At 39.8% G+C, this 15,423-nt stretch overlaps 1 protein-coding gene across 1 annotated transcript in view; it reads right to left on the minus strand.

The window, feature by feature from the left end:
- LOC106819780 (gamma-aminobutyric acid type B receptor subunit 1-like) overlaps positions 1-13,441 on the minus strand; it is a 16,693-nt gene extending 3,252 nt beyond the window's left edge. The window contains exons 1-15 of the mRNA XM_014824369.1: positions 13,172-13,441; positions 12,604-12,744; positions 11,911-12,081; positions 11,626-11,733; positions 10,053-10,118; positions 7,941-8,200; positions 7,464-7,543; positions 7,093-7,248; positions 6,774-6,857; positions 6,355-6,508; positions 5,715-5,844; positions 3,281-3,391; positions 2,773-2,895; positions 2,388-2,534; positions 1,836-2,024 (exon numbers count right to left, since the gene is read on the minus strand). Coding sequence (XP_014679855.1) covers positions 1,836-2,024; positions 2,388-2,534; positions 2,773-2,895; positions 3,281-3,391; positions 5,715-5,844; positions 6,355-6,508; positions 6,774-6,857; positions 7,093-7,248; positions 7,464-7,543; positions 7,941-8,200; positions 10,053-10,118; positions 11,626-11,733; positions 11,911-12,081; positions 12,604-12,744; positions 13,172-13,441 — 2,190 coding nt within the window. The remainder of the gene's footprint in view (positions 1-1,835; positions 2,025-2,387; positions 2,535-2,772; positions 2,896-3,280; positions 3,392-5,714; positions 5,845-6,354; positions 6,509-6,773; positions 6,858-7,092; positions 7,249-7,463; positions 7,544-7,940; positions 8,201-10,052; positions 10,119-11,625; positions 11,734-11,910; positions 12,082-12,603; positions 12,745-13,171) is intronic.
- Positions 13,442-15,423: the final 1,982 nt, after the last annotated feature.

Raw genomic sequence — 15,423 nt, forward strand, 5'->3', positions numbered from 1 at the left:
TGTGCGTGATGTTGTGTGCGTGTGTGTGTGTATGTGTGTGTGTGTGTGTGTGTGGTGTGTGCGCGCCCCGTCGCGCGTGAGCGTGTGTGTTGTAATGTATGTATGGTTGATATGTATGTATGTTGTATGTATGTATGTATGTATGGTATGCTATGATGTATGTATGTATGTATGTTATAGTATGTATGTATGTATGTATGTATGTATGTATATGTATGTGTATGTATGGTATGTATTGTATTATGATATGTATGTTATGCTATGTATGTATGTATGTATGTATGTATGTATGTATGTTATGTGTATGTATGTATGTATGTAGATGGTATGTATGTATGTATGTATGTGTATGTATGTGTATGTATTATGTATGTATGTATGATATGTATGTATGTATGTATGTATGTATGTATGTATGTATGTAATGTATGTATGTACTATGTATGTATGTATGTATTGTGTATGGTATGTATGTATGCTAGTTGTATTGTATGCTATGTATGTATGTATGTATGTATGTATGTATTGTATGTACTATGTTATGTATGTATGTATGTAGTATGTATTATGTATGTATGTATGTATGTAATGTGATGTATGTATGTTATGTATGTATGTATGTATGTAATGTATGTATGTCATTATGTATGTATTGTATTATGTAATGTATGTATGTATGTATGTATGTATGTTAATGTATGTATGTATGTATGTATGTAATGTATGTATGTATGTATGTTGTATGTATGTATGTATGTATGTAGTGTATGTATGTATGTATGTATGTATGTATGTATGTATTAATGTATTGTATGTATGTAGTATGTATGTATGTATGCTTATGCGTATGTATGTATGTATGTATGTATCGTAGTATGAGTATGTATGTATGTATGTATGTATGTATGTATGTATGTAGTATGTATGTATGTATGTATGTATGTATGTATGTATGCTGTATGTATGTACTGTATGTATGTATGTATGTATGTATGTATGTATGTATGTATTGTATGTATGTAATGTATGTATGTAGATTGTATATGTATAATGTATGTATGTATGTATGTATGTATGTATGTATGTTATGTATGTATGTATGTATGTATGTATGTATGTATGTTAATTATGTATGTATGTATGTATGTATGTATGTTATGTATGTAGTATGTATGTATGTATGTAGTATATGTATGTATGTATGTATGTATGTATGTATGTATGTATGTACATGTATGTATGTACATGTATGTATGTATGTATGTATGTATGTATGTAGTATGTATGCTAGGTATGTATGTATGTATGTATGTATGTATGTAATGTATGTAGTATGTATGTTGTAGTATGTATGCTATGTATTATGTATGTATGTATGTACTGTATGTATGTAATGTATGTATTGGTATGCTATGTATGTATGTATGTATGTAGTGTCTGTATGTATGTATGTATCTATGTATGTATGTATGTATGTATGTATGTATGTATGTATGTATGTATGTTATGTATGTATGTATGTATGTATGTATGTGTATGTATGTAAGTGTATGTAGTAAATGTTATGTTAAATGTATGTATGTTATGTATGTAGTATGTATGTATGTATGTATGTATGTAATGTATGTATGTATGTATGTATGTATGTATGTATGTATGTTATGTATGTTATGGTGTGTGTATGTATGTATGTATGTATATATATATATATATATATATATACAAGACTCCTACTTAACCCCTTAATTAATTTAATTTAAGGGTTAATGGGCTCTTGATATTATATATATAATATATATACAGTTTATTATATCGGTTAGTGTTCGGCGCCGTACCTTTGGGACAAAGATCAGGCAAGAGGTAAACGTAGTTCCAATGATGATGAAGCCAGCTAGGAGGGCGTAGCGAAGAGAGGGCTGGTCGGTGAGCACGAACGCCACAGCAACTCCCATCACGGAGAGCACGACCGCGTTGTAGATGCAGATGCCGATAAGCTGACTATCATTGAGTGCCTCGACCTTGACCTGCGCGTGAAGCTGCATTAGTAACCATGGTAACGTCCCAAACATGTGTTTTGCGTGTTCATTGTGAAGCGTCCGTTTTATCATTTAGAATTCGTCTATTTTATTGTTTTTTCGGTATATTGCCGAATAAATGGAGCATTCGTGTAAAACCACCGATTGTATCCGTGTTTACACGCGTCCTATTTGTCTTTGATGGCTGTTTGTATACATTCTATAGGCCCAAATGTATAGTTTGCGTGCATGTATATATAGAGTAAACTTAGCGTGACTCTTTATAATATGGGATGCTCATTGTGTGTATAATCAACTAAATGGCTGCCATTCTTCTCCTGACAGCGTGTTCGAGCGATTGTTTGCCTATACCTGTCTCGTCTCCCAGGCTAGAACCGCGCCAACGATCAGAAGTAGTCCCAGCACGCAGTATATGGAGCTGATAAAGTACATTTCTCGTGAGGACGTACACGTGTCGGTGAAAGCATGGTACACGATATCAGCATCCATCATGTCCGACTTTAGGGTAAAAACATGGAATGTAGAAAAACCCGATGCTTAATTATTACATTCCGGTTAGATTCTGTCGTTTTCCGGTCGTATAGAACCGCTGCATGCATCACAAAGTGATCGGACTATATTATTACTAAAAATCAATACAACACAGACATGACGTTCGCGTAGGAATTAATATCATATCAACCCGATAAATGGAAAGATTATCGACGCCTCTCTATATGGCTCGCTAGCGGTTTACCTGTTCTGAAATCTGGCTTTGGACGATATATTTCGGGTCTATTATTTCCCATGTGACGAGTATTGCTATGTTTACTCCGACGAGCATCAGCACCATAAACACAAGCTTTCTGTCTTTAATCACCTGTAATGGAAGCGGCACTCACCTTCATTTAACTGCACGATAATTCGTACCTACAGTTTATTACTGTTATGGATACTAATTATAAACTTATAAATTTGGATATTTTATCGCTATTATGAACTTGTCTTTTGTACACATTATAAACTTTATTTATGTGAAATATACGTGATTTCGTATATTTTGTTGTCAATAAATGATTAGGAGCACTAAAGGATCGGCCACAGTGATGTGAACCAACAGTTATATCGCCGACATACATTCACGCTGTACATGGTCATCGATGTTTTTATGATGTCGGCTATAAATGTTAATTTGGCCGAGATACCTGCGATAATAATTTGTTTACTCATCGTATATTATCGTAATATTTGTATGTGTCTGAAACCTTGCGCTGGTTCTGTTGCACGCTGGTGAATATTACGTGAACGCGCCAGGTTTTAGCGAAGAGCGCGCCAAAGCCCAAGGAAAATCCGGCTGCCAGCAACACGTTGTGCACCTGCGACAAAGAAATGCAACGATATTCGCCTATAGAACGTGAGTACACGAGGAAATGATAACCATTCCGTTCCCTGACAGGAAGACGAAAATCAAATAGCAATTGACTATGTGGTCGCTCCGGAAGCATAATACGTATAATTATAGATACGAACTGAATGATTGGACAGGTGCGCATAATAGCCGTTGATGAATGGAAACTGTTCGCGTGGCATTTGTGATACCCGCTGACAGCGCGATCGCAGCGCCACACGCGGCGTCGACCATGAAACCATCACGTGTCACTCGGGGCCTCACGGCGACAACGCTATTTTCAAACGGTGTGTATCTATGATATATATAAGACTTATATATATATAAGCGTTATATTGCTATATATATATATATATAATATATATATATATATAATATATATATATATATTTATGCTATATGATCAGGAGTAAAATTGTCTGAAACCGGAAAGGTTATTTTACTAAAAGATTCATGTATAGTATATACTGATATTTCGATTAAGCAGTAGGTCCTGTTACTCCCGTATAGAAAAACAGACAAATTATTTTCACCGCAAACTAAATTTCGGCGGCACCACGATAGCGTAAAGGTGCCACCGCAAAGAAAGCGAGAGCCAGTTAACTTTCATCATATCTCTACGCTTGCTTGATCTCACTGTGCCGTTCACCATCGCCACTATACCGCGTCATAATTATTCACACCCCGAGTCGCAGTGGCCCTATATCTTCACGCGACAGCAATCATACACACCTGTGCTGTTACTCACGCTCGCTACTCGGTGACTACCTGTGCTGTTACTCACGCTCGCTACTCGGTGACTACCTGTACTGTTGTTACTCACGCTACTCTGTGACTACCTGTACTGTTATTCACGCTACTCTGTGACTACCTGTACTGTTACTCACGCTACTCGGTGACTACCTGTACTGTTACTCACGCTACTCTGTGACTACCTGTACTGTTACTCACGCTACTCGGTGACTACCTGTACTGTTACTCACGCTACTCGGTGACTACCTGTACTGTTGCTCACGCTACTCTGGGACTACCTGTACTGTTACTCACGCTACTCGGTGACTACCTGTACTGTTGCTCACGCTACTCTGTGACTACACACACCTGTACTGTTACTCACGCTACTCTGTGACTACACACCTGTACTGTTACTCACGCTACTCTGTGACTACACACACCTGTGCTGTTACTCACGCTCGCTACTCGGTGACTACCTGTACTGTTACTCACGCTACTCTGTGACTACCTGTACTGTTACTCACGCTACTCGGTGACTACCTGTACTGTTACTCACGCTACTCGGTGACTACCTGTACTATTACTCACGCTACTCGGTGACTACCTGTACTATTACTCACGCTACTCGGTGACTACCTGTACTATTACTCACGCTACTCTGTGACTACCTGTATTGTTACTCACGCTACTCGGTGACTACCTGTACTGTGTTACTCACGCTACTCGGTGACTACCTGTACTGTTACTCACGCTACTCGGTGACTACCTGTACTGTTACTCACGCTACTCTGTGACTACACACCTGTACTGTTACTCACGCTACTCTGTGACTACACACACCTGTACTGTTACTCACGCTACTCTGTGACTACACACCTGTACTGTTACTCACGCTACTCTGTGACTACACACACCTGTACTGTTACTCACGCTACTCTGTGACAGTGGGATAATGCCGTGCGTGCTTCATCTGGGGTTTGGTTCCCCAGTGCCAGCTAGATATTAGTTATAACTAATTAAGCAAGCATAGTTTATAGTTTGATAAGCACTCGAGCCTTGGCAAATTGACTCGCTCGCATCAGCGCAATATCATCTGTTTTGATCCTACGTGGCTTACGGGGCCGTCTCTGCATGCACATAATGGCTAACATCAAGAGCTAATAATGACAAATGTCATTATATTGACCAAAATTTGTCATTATTAGCTTCTGCTAACATCTACCCACGCACACTATAGTAGGACGACAACTACGGAAACGGATAGGCGTCGTGCAGTCACGAGTATAGGGAGATCACCCGATTCGTATCTTTTCGCACGCATATATTTTCACCGCGCTGTAGCGATGCCATATATTGTCATTTTTTCAACGCTTTCGGCGTGCGAAAAGATACGAACAAGTACGATATAGTGGGAGATAGCGCGCGCGGTGAAATAATTATACACGCGCAACACGATATGTCCTGTATACTACAGCTGCGACTGCATGCGTCAATACAGGTATGAAGATAATTATAGATTATAATGATATATAAGATGTATATTGCCACGCGCATACCATACAGAAGGCAAGAATCTGTTCTGGCTCCGAGCGGGTCGACGTGTGCGCAAAGAAAACGACGCTATAGTTGAGGACGCAGCCCATTAGAATGAGGTTATTTATCGTCGGCGAGGACATCTTAACAATACTGCAACGAGAACAGACGATAGTCACGTTCTTTTTGATGACGTCATCGCGAGGTTTACGTCAACTATACTAAACGCCAATCTCACATACTTTTTGGCCTGATTGTAACCACAGCCGAACGAAAACGCATCGTGACGTTTATAGAAAAGTAGAAAAATGTTTGTCATCAGTGCTTTAATTATGTACGTGTATCAATATATAATTAGATATATATATTATCAGATGTAACTAAATATAAATTTCAAGAAAATCTGTTACTATATTTGAGGGAAAAGAGGAATAATAAGAATAAGAATAATGATGTTTTATTGATATATATATGTTTTTTGTTACTATTGTCTTTGTCATTGTTTTTATTATTTCTGTTGTTAAATTGTTATTGTATATATATCATTATTTTCATTTATGTTGTTATTGTTGCTGTTGCTATTATTATTACTATTATTATCAATATTATTATTATTATTATTATTATTATTATTATTGATATTAAACAAACGTCTGTACTCACGGACAAGCCCTGCATGTGACATTGAAGATAAGAAATCCTAGCGTCAGGATTACGCCGCAGACGGCGAGCAAACACATGCCAATGTACACTTGTTTATTCACCACCAGCTTGTACCAATACACTTGCTTTCCGTCGTACGGCGCTCGGTCCGGTGCTGTGGTCGTAACGCGATAATATTGGTAGTGCTATTAATGGAAACGATCCTCAAAATGTCCTCATTTCGAGACAACGCTAACGCCCGCTGAGAGGAGTTTATCCCTGAGACATTAATCTCACCATAAAGCCCACATACAAATAAAGAGTAGGGTTTCCGCTATCAGTACAGTGGGGAGGTGATGCTATATCTTACACCGAGGTTAAACCATTAGACTAAAAGCAGGAAACCTGCGGCACGCGCCATCGAGAGACTATAGACTCACTTCTCCAAACAAATGGACGGATGATTCCTTCTTCGATTCGCTGACCTTCTTCTTCGAATACACCGATTGCGACAATTTTCCTGCCTGGTGGTAAATGACGTCACTCGGGTTGTGCGTACATTGTATATTGTGTATAATTATTTTGATATAGACTACATTCAGATGACCCTATGTCATACATTAACATTAGCATAAAGCAGAGCTGATCCATACCCGGATCCTTTAAAAAAAAATATTTCTATATTCCTTTTGTATGAAATAGCACATCTTGTTACGCACAAAGATACCGGATCTAGTTTATTTAACTTTAACAGTTTACCTTGAAATTGGGCTATTTTCTGTAAACCAAGAGCACTTCCACTTTTGTCAAACCTCACTCTTCCCATTGTTCCTGTGAAGTCTATGTTGGCCATATTATCGAATATCATGTTCGTTGTAGCTTCGTCCAAGTGGTAAAAATGTCGCATCTTTTGCCCTTTAAAATAAAAATGTGTCTAAATTCGCATTTCTGTCCAGTAAGCTACTTTTACACACTCACTACATATAACGCCATTCTATTATGTCAAAATGTTGTTTAACTGCAAGACATGTATATTGTAATCCACCGCACTGCGAATGGACTGATCTTGGTAGAAGTAATATAGGCCTACTTTTATACCGTAAATCTTACATAGACTAGGGCCTACTTGCCTAACGACGCCAGCATCCCATCAGTTTTGTTTAGGCTCAATGCAGCTGCCCAAATGCAGTCGAACGCCCAACCTGCGAATCTGCGGATCGAAAATATTAATGATGACCTTAATTATAATGGCATTAATCATGTCTGCGCAGATGTACGTATACAAACAGATTTGGGGCTGAAAGGTGGGGTGGGTACGATTCTCAATAATAGTGATAGTAATGGGTTAAGTTGGTGCGAGGCTAACTTATCCTCACCCGCATAAAGGCGAGTACGTAGCTTTGCTGGACAGAACATGTTGCGGAAACTAAAGCAAGGCAGGTGCTGAACACAATGCTCAACGGGAGCTAAGCAAGGGGGAAAAGCAGCCGCCCCAAATGCAATCGAACGCCCAACGTGTCGATCTACGGCGCAACATTATCCTTACTTATTTTTTGCCTACGCGGACATATGCGTATAAAATAATCGCTGCGTTTACTTTCACAAACCTAATGCCCGGTAGGATACGTCCGTTAGTGTAGTCGCTGAACATCTGCCTGTACTGTCGCGATGTGATGCCGGCGATACTGACCTCATCCAACGGGTTAAAGAAGACGGCGCCCGTTGCTAGGTAACCGTCCATGGCGATAAACACCTGCTCAAGCGTGCAGTTGTACAGCGATGGGTCCTGGTAGTCCCACCAGTTGTCGTCGTACCAGCCGACCAAAATCCACTGGATCTTAGGACCGTAAAACCCTAGCTTGTATGCCTGACCCCCACCCCAACAGAATAACGCACCGTTACAGTTCAGATATATGCGCTGTAAATTCCATAAAAAAAACTTTCGTCAAGTTTTTGTACTCGGAATTACGGAGCAAGTGTATGTGAGCAACTATCCGTTAAAAAACATCCTATTCTAAATTGCCAGGTAAAACGCACCTTGTCGCTATATAGAACGACAATGGTGATATAGACGCTTTAATCATGAGTTTAGGTCAATTTTCAAAGTTAGGAATTTGCATTCAAATATTATATCTACATGTTTATGAACAATTTCTCATAAAAATGTTAGACTACAGCTAGCGCTTAAATAAAAAATTAAAAGTAATTTTAAATTGACTACGTCACGAATTTTCTATGGTAAAATTTGTAAAATTTTTGTTGTCATTTTTTGTACATTAAAAGTATAAACTAACGGGACTAAACGTATCGTCAAATTCTTACCTGATAAGATTGTTTCTAAACTAGTTAAAAATCTAAAAAAACTTGGACGATTTGATATTAGTGTTCATAACATTAATTGCTTGCTATGGGCTATGTATGCGTCACGAGAGTATGTTCAAATCGAACAATAATAGTAGGGGCCTAAAATAAGAAGTATAATGCAGCAATTTAACCATAAAAAGTGAACAGAATTACTTATATTTTGTGAAAAAGTAGGATTTTTTAAAACTATTTACGGTGACGTAATCACTTTAATATTAAAACACAATTAATTAATTAATATTAAGTTGCTATAAGCTATCAATACGCCAATATCGAGTTCAAATATATGCTGTCGATCCAAAAAAGTTAAAAGAGTCGAAATTTTGCACTTACATTATCGAGCAGATATGAAAGTCATAATAGAAAGACCTTAATAGTTTTAAATTGCGGCATACATAATTGCATTATGTATATGGCTAATTGTCATATATCATGCAATATTAAGTTAATTTTAAAGACAATGTTAGTCTCATGCGTGCATAATTACTGAGCTGAGCACTGACATCAAACTTACGCGTAAATTTCCATACAACTTGCAACATGGAGAATAGCATTTCTTGTCGAACAATTATGTTAATAATAGGAAACTATAATTAATGACCACCGGCATAATAGCTGGTAATGAATTTAAAGGTTAATGTTCAACATCTTGCCACAGCTGAAAATTCAAAGCAATTAGGTTATTAATTGTGTGGACGAAGACTTGTAAACACAAATTGGATTAGGTATCAGTGTGTAGTCAGGGGCGTAGCCAGTATGTAGCACTGTAGGCCCGGGCCTACACTTTTTTTTGCCAAGTTATCTTTTTTTTTTAAACACCCATAATTCAAATCCATAAGCTTGCTGGACGAGTTTAAGAGTCTAGACAGGAAAAACTATTGAAATGAACGTAGCAAGAATATGGCTAAATTAGGTGACCTATTCTTCTGTCATCTAGGCTGTCATTTCTATCGCGTGCCGTTTCATTCAACACTCTACCCGCCGAAAAAGACTAGGATCCGATCTTGTCAGTTTTTTAACATTTTAACTCGTTCGTAACACTATTTTAACTCGTTTGTTTTTTTGGGTTTAAAAGTGATATTGAATGAGGTGTCTCAAGTTAGCAAGAGGCCAGGGAACCAGAATGAACACTCGGGAAGGGCCGTTTCCAGCCATCTGGGGGGTTTGTAAAACCAAAAATTTTCTTGTACGCTCCGCGCCAACCGATGGTGGCGCTCCGCTCAGATAGTCGTGCCTACAACTTTTAAAATCCTGGCTACGCCCCTGGTAGTACGTTGTGTTTTCGCTTTTGTTATAATCTTTCACAGAAATAAACCATTTACCCGAGTGCTGGTGAGAAGAAAAAAGTTCATTACCTCGCAGAAAACCCGTGTCGCCCTTTCAGGATAAAATCCACCAAATATTATGCGCACGTCGTTTCTCTGGAAAGCAAAAAATTCTAATATATATATAATAGTTCATTCAACACATGGCAAAATAATGTTAGGCGTTGTTGCGATCTAGCGCACATCTAATATCTGTCAACATAAACACCTTTGCGACCTTTTATATTGTATCACTGAGAGCCTTCCGCAACAATGTTATAAGAATACTAACGTAACAGACATTACACGAAAGATAATTATTTCGTCACGGTAGGCCTATTATTAATAAGCGCCATTCTATGACATTAGATATATTTATCTAGCTTGAGAAGTGCTAAAGTTACTTATTTTTCATCAAAAAATTATCAATTAAAAACAATAATACGGTATAGATATTCTCTGACTATATACTACAAGGTTTTGTACTTTTGTATATTTAATCAGCCAAACAGATGGGATTAGGTAGTTTTTATCGCTGTTTGCCTATAATTCCGTCTTTCATCAGCTGCTATAACCACGGAAGGCAATTTACTCAAGACATTTTGCCGTCTATCCAGTCCTTATCTGTAGAGCTCCTATCTGCCTATCCCCATTATCGTAAAGAATAGGTGCTGTTTTAGAAACCATATCCGAATGATAAAAGCACAGAATAAGAGGATCCTACAGACGTTCCGGAAATTGCTGGTTCCTAAGCAAGTGTCGGCGTAAGTAAGAGGAACAAGAAACAAACGATCGACTTGTTAGTAGATCTGGACGAGTTACTCAGCTAGATCAAAAAGCCTTCTTGGCACAAGCCGTAACCAACGCGAATATATTACTTTGTAGCAGAAAGGAGTATCACAATGCCTTAGGATAATGTCAGATGCGTCTGTCATTACTACGTGCGATTGAATTTCTTTGATGCAGAAACTGCCGCAGGATAGTCATAGGATATCGTACATAGGATATAGTCTATATATCCTATACTACTGGATATAGTTCTAGATACTAGATATAGTGGATACAGGGGCGTGTCCAGGGGGTCCAGACCCCCCCCCCTGCTCGCGCAGAAAACGCATCTAAGGGGGTCTAATTTCAACAATTTTCTGGGGGAGGGCCCCCCAGACCCCCCCCCCTTCGCGTGCTCGCAAGTTTGGGTTACGGTTAGACCCCCCCCCCTGGTACAAATCCTGTACACGCCCCTGGGATATCGTCATAGGATATCGTACAGTCAATGGCATTTCCTATGTCCAGTATCAATATGTCTTATAGGGACGACATAGAGGATAATATATCATAGTGCCATAACGTGTCAGTTACGTTGGCCAATAAAATACACCGTCACCTAGAAAATATGAAAGCCTTCCACAAACAGAAGGAATTGACCAGTACACCGCATGTCGAGCAGAGAGTCTGTGTCATTCTACATTCCCTGAGATTTAATTATGGGGAAAATGTAATGTTACAGAAATATATTTGCCTACTTCATCACATAGAATCTTAGCTAGCTATTATTATACATATTAGACTTACATATTAGACTTACATAATCGAATACGAAAATACGATAACATGCTACGCATACCTGAAGGATCTCAATAGATGGTCTAGGATCATCACCTGATTGGATCAGCAAATTCATTTGCAATGTGAAATTGTTCTCTGCGAGCATCTGAACAAATGGCTCTGATGCCTAAACACACAATTGCATCTAGTATTTACTACAGACGCGTGAATCTTTCAAATGGAGCGCTGTAACAATAAATAGACATCTAAACGTGACTTCTAAACTCAACGTTAAAGAAAATAAGAATAACGAGATTTTAAAATAGGTTACGTATCATATTTCTTTAGTCTACATTTAGTCTACCGTCGTGAAAATCTCTAGTGCTTCTTGCATAATTGAGACGCGTTTCCAGTTGAGGTGTTTCATCAGCTCTATGCGGATATTATTCATTGTGTCCTCAGCGGTGGCCGTGCGAAAGAAAAGCGGAAAACGCTTCCGGTCAGACAAGGAGGGTGCCACTGATGATGGTGATATCTGCGCGTAAATGCGTGAACGACTTTAATATGTTTTTTACGATTACACCCTGACGAAGATGTGCTCCGAAAGTTCATACACACGCTTATGATATTTAAGCGTGGGTTTCTCACGTTATCATATTTCCACACGTCATATATATGCGTATATTATACATCTACAATAGCAGAAAATAAAAGAGCACACAATAGCTATAGGCCTACTATACACTATAGCTTGCTATTTACCATTTTGGTGATTACAGATCACAACAGGGAAAGGACGTTTATTTGGTGCCATACTAATTTTTGGTGTCAATTTCAGGCTGGCCAGGAATTGTACCAGATAGGATAACTAAGTTAATAATGATCATATAAAATATACGATAATATGCATTTTAACCTTAATCACTTTTTAACGATATTCGGTAAAATAGCGAATACTAACACAAGCTAATGACAGTGCTATCAGGAGTACATCAATAGAGATTTCTAGAGAATCTTTATTCATGTACTCCTGTTGCTATCATGAAGTAGGCCCTACCTGCACTAGGTTCCAGTAGTGAGATACTTCAGCCGTTGCCTGGCTGACAGGCGAACAACCAGCACCGATCACTAACACCTTTATGTTTGTATCATTGAAAATGAGCTCATGTAGTCCGTGCACGCCTAGTCCGGCCCAGCACTGCGTGCGCCAACAGAAGCCGAAATCAAAACAAACTAATCATCATCTCTAACAGACCAAAATATAACGTGGCGATATGTTACTTCATGCGAAAGGTCGTCTAATATTGCTGCGGGATTTTGAAACGAAATGCGTTGGATGATAACACTAAAGAAGATCTGTCTTAGAAATGTAGACGTGCGTGTTTTCCACTACTGCGCCCACTAGCCAAACACTCTTCAAAACGCTATTTCAGCATTTTCAATATTTCTGCAATTTCGCATTTCTAGTAAACACACATTTGTTAAAGTCTTCAGATATAATATAGTAAAGTGTTTAAAATCTCTCAAATACAAACTCAACTTCTGCTATTGTTGACTAAACCGCTCATCGCGCATAAATTAGGCCTATACACGTAATTCTACCTAAAGACACGAGAAGTGCGCACCTTGTCGTTAATCCAATGTATGACGAGTCGGTATCCAGGTAGAATGTCCGAGCGATTGTTAATCATCGATAAGGCCAACTCCGTCGCAGGTACTAGGGTTTGTCCACCGGGCCACGCTCCCTCCATCGGGAATAGGCCAGCTATGTGGAGATCCACCACGCCCTCCGGCGCGGGACCTTTAGGGAAGTCGTTAATCACTATATCGCCCCTCCCTGCACACTGAGAGACAAACAGCGCTGCCTGCATTACGATCCACACCTGCCGTACCATCGCTGACGGTAGCCGTAAGTTGCAACCGCACTTACCGTAACGTCTATCGGCGGGTAAATGCAACGCGCACTGCGCGCAGTGCGGAATGCCAAAGCTCGGCTGCTCGCCGTCTGTCGTTTTCTATTGGCTTACGCTAACTAACATATCGATCCACCGCGCGCCGATAATAATTAGCCAAATCGCGTCCGAAAATAAGGTACAAACAACGCATGTGTAGCTACATATTGTTAATGCGCAGGTGTTTCAGTGAAGCGCAGCCGTCGCGTGACAATAAGGAGAGGCTGGCTTTACGCGCTGAATATAATTTCGGAATAGCATCGTCTTAAAGGTAGCAGCAACATCAACGTGATACTTGATCGCTGATGATGCGTAAACAATACGAGAACGCGTCGGCTGTAAATGAACGCATGTAGTAATAGAAGGAATTTCGCTAAAGTAATGAACGAAATAATGGGGAGGGTTCCTAATGACCGGTCTACAGACACGCACTCGGCGAGTGACATCGATCGTTGTTTTGCTACGACGTTGTATTCAGATGCTAACGTTCGCACAGAATAAAATTCTCACATCAGGAATCATGTTGCGAAACACGTAATTGTGCTGCTAACCAAAAATATTCAATATTATTACGAAACAAGATGTGTAATAAATTTACAGGGCCGTAAATAATTAACCGTTTAATCGACGGGGGGGGGGAATGCCCCACCTAGATTTTGGAGCAAAATTAACAAATATGCTTAGCTAATACTCGCAAATAGTCCTAATAACGTGATTTGTTGGTAACTTATTCGTGAAAGCCTCGTTTCAGACCCACCGCTATCACACTATATGGACGTCGATCAAGAGCTGCGCCCGTCGCTCATTACTACACAGTTGAGTCATTAATTTTGCCCCCCCCCCCTCCTCTAGGAATTTGCTCAGCCTACGCAGGAGCGTGTACAGGATTTGTACCAGGGGGGAGGGGTCTAACCGTAACCCACAGCTGCGAGCAAGCGAAGGGGGGGGCCCTCCGGGGGGGCCCTCCCCCAGAATTTTTTTGAAATTAGACCCCTTTAGATGCGTTTTCTGCGCGAGCAGGGGGGAGGGGGTCCGGTCCCTCTGAACCCCCTTCCCTCCTTTGTACACGCCCCTGCTACGGCCCTGATTTAACGTTTAAAAATGTAGGCCTGAAAGTACAAGTAGCCGGAAGAAACTGTAGGACAATGTGCGTGCGTGCGTGCGTGCGTGCGTGCGTGCGAGAGAGCGAGCGTGCGTGCGCGCGCGGGTGAACCACAGACTAAACCTGCGGACCACACATCTGTGGGTGAACTACATTATTTCCTGGTTAACAAATTCACTATGACACCACGAATCAAATATGGCAGCGTCTATGTCGAAAACATCAAGTTTTCGCCAAGTCCGTATTCAATCTCTACTTAATATATTCTTATTCATAGTACTATGCATTTTAGTGTATAATTATAGAAAAATATCTGTCGCTAACAATGAATTTTTATCGTATGAAAACGTTTTAAAGAATGAGAACGAGTTGTTACAAAAGCAAATTAAAACTTGTTATCATGGTCTTGATGGTTCCAAGTCACGTTCTATAGTACTTGACCAGCGTATTCATGAACTAACTAATAAACTCTCATCTGCCGAGTCCATTGGCAAAACTGGGCAGGAACAATTAGGGCAGTTGTCACGTGATTTTGAGCATACTAAAGAAGCATTACAAAGCACGGCGAACCAGTTGAATATAAATTTGGTGAGTTACTGAAGCTGAGAGTGAGAGAGGGTCTACCGTCTATGTCCCCCTGGGTACTGCCGGGACGTACCCTGGGTACGGTCCGGTATACCGGAACGTACCCTGGGGGACATGGCCGGTAGACCCTCTCTCACTCTCAGCTTCAGTAACTCACCAAATTTATATTCAACTGGTTCGCCGTGCTTTGTAATGCTTCTTTAGTATGCTCAAAATCACGTGACAACTGCCCTAATTG

This window comes from Priapulus caudatus, unplaced genomic scaffold (assembly GCF_000485595.1).
Source record: "Priapulus caudatus unplaced genomic scaffold, Priapulus_caudatus-5.0.1 Scaffold40, whole genome shotgun sequence".
Classification (NCBI taxonomy): Eukaryota; Metazoa; Priapulida; class Priapulimorpha; order Priapulimorphida; family Priapulidae; genus Priapulus; species Priapulus caudatus.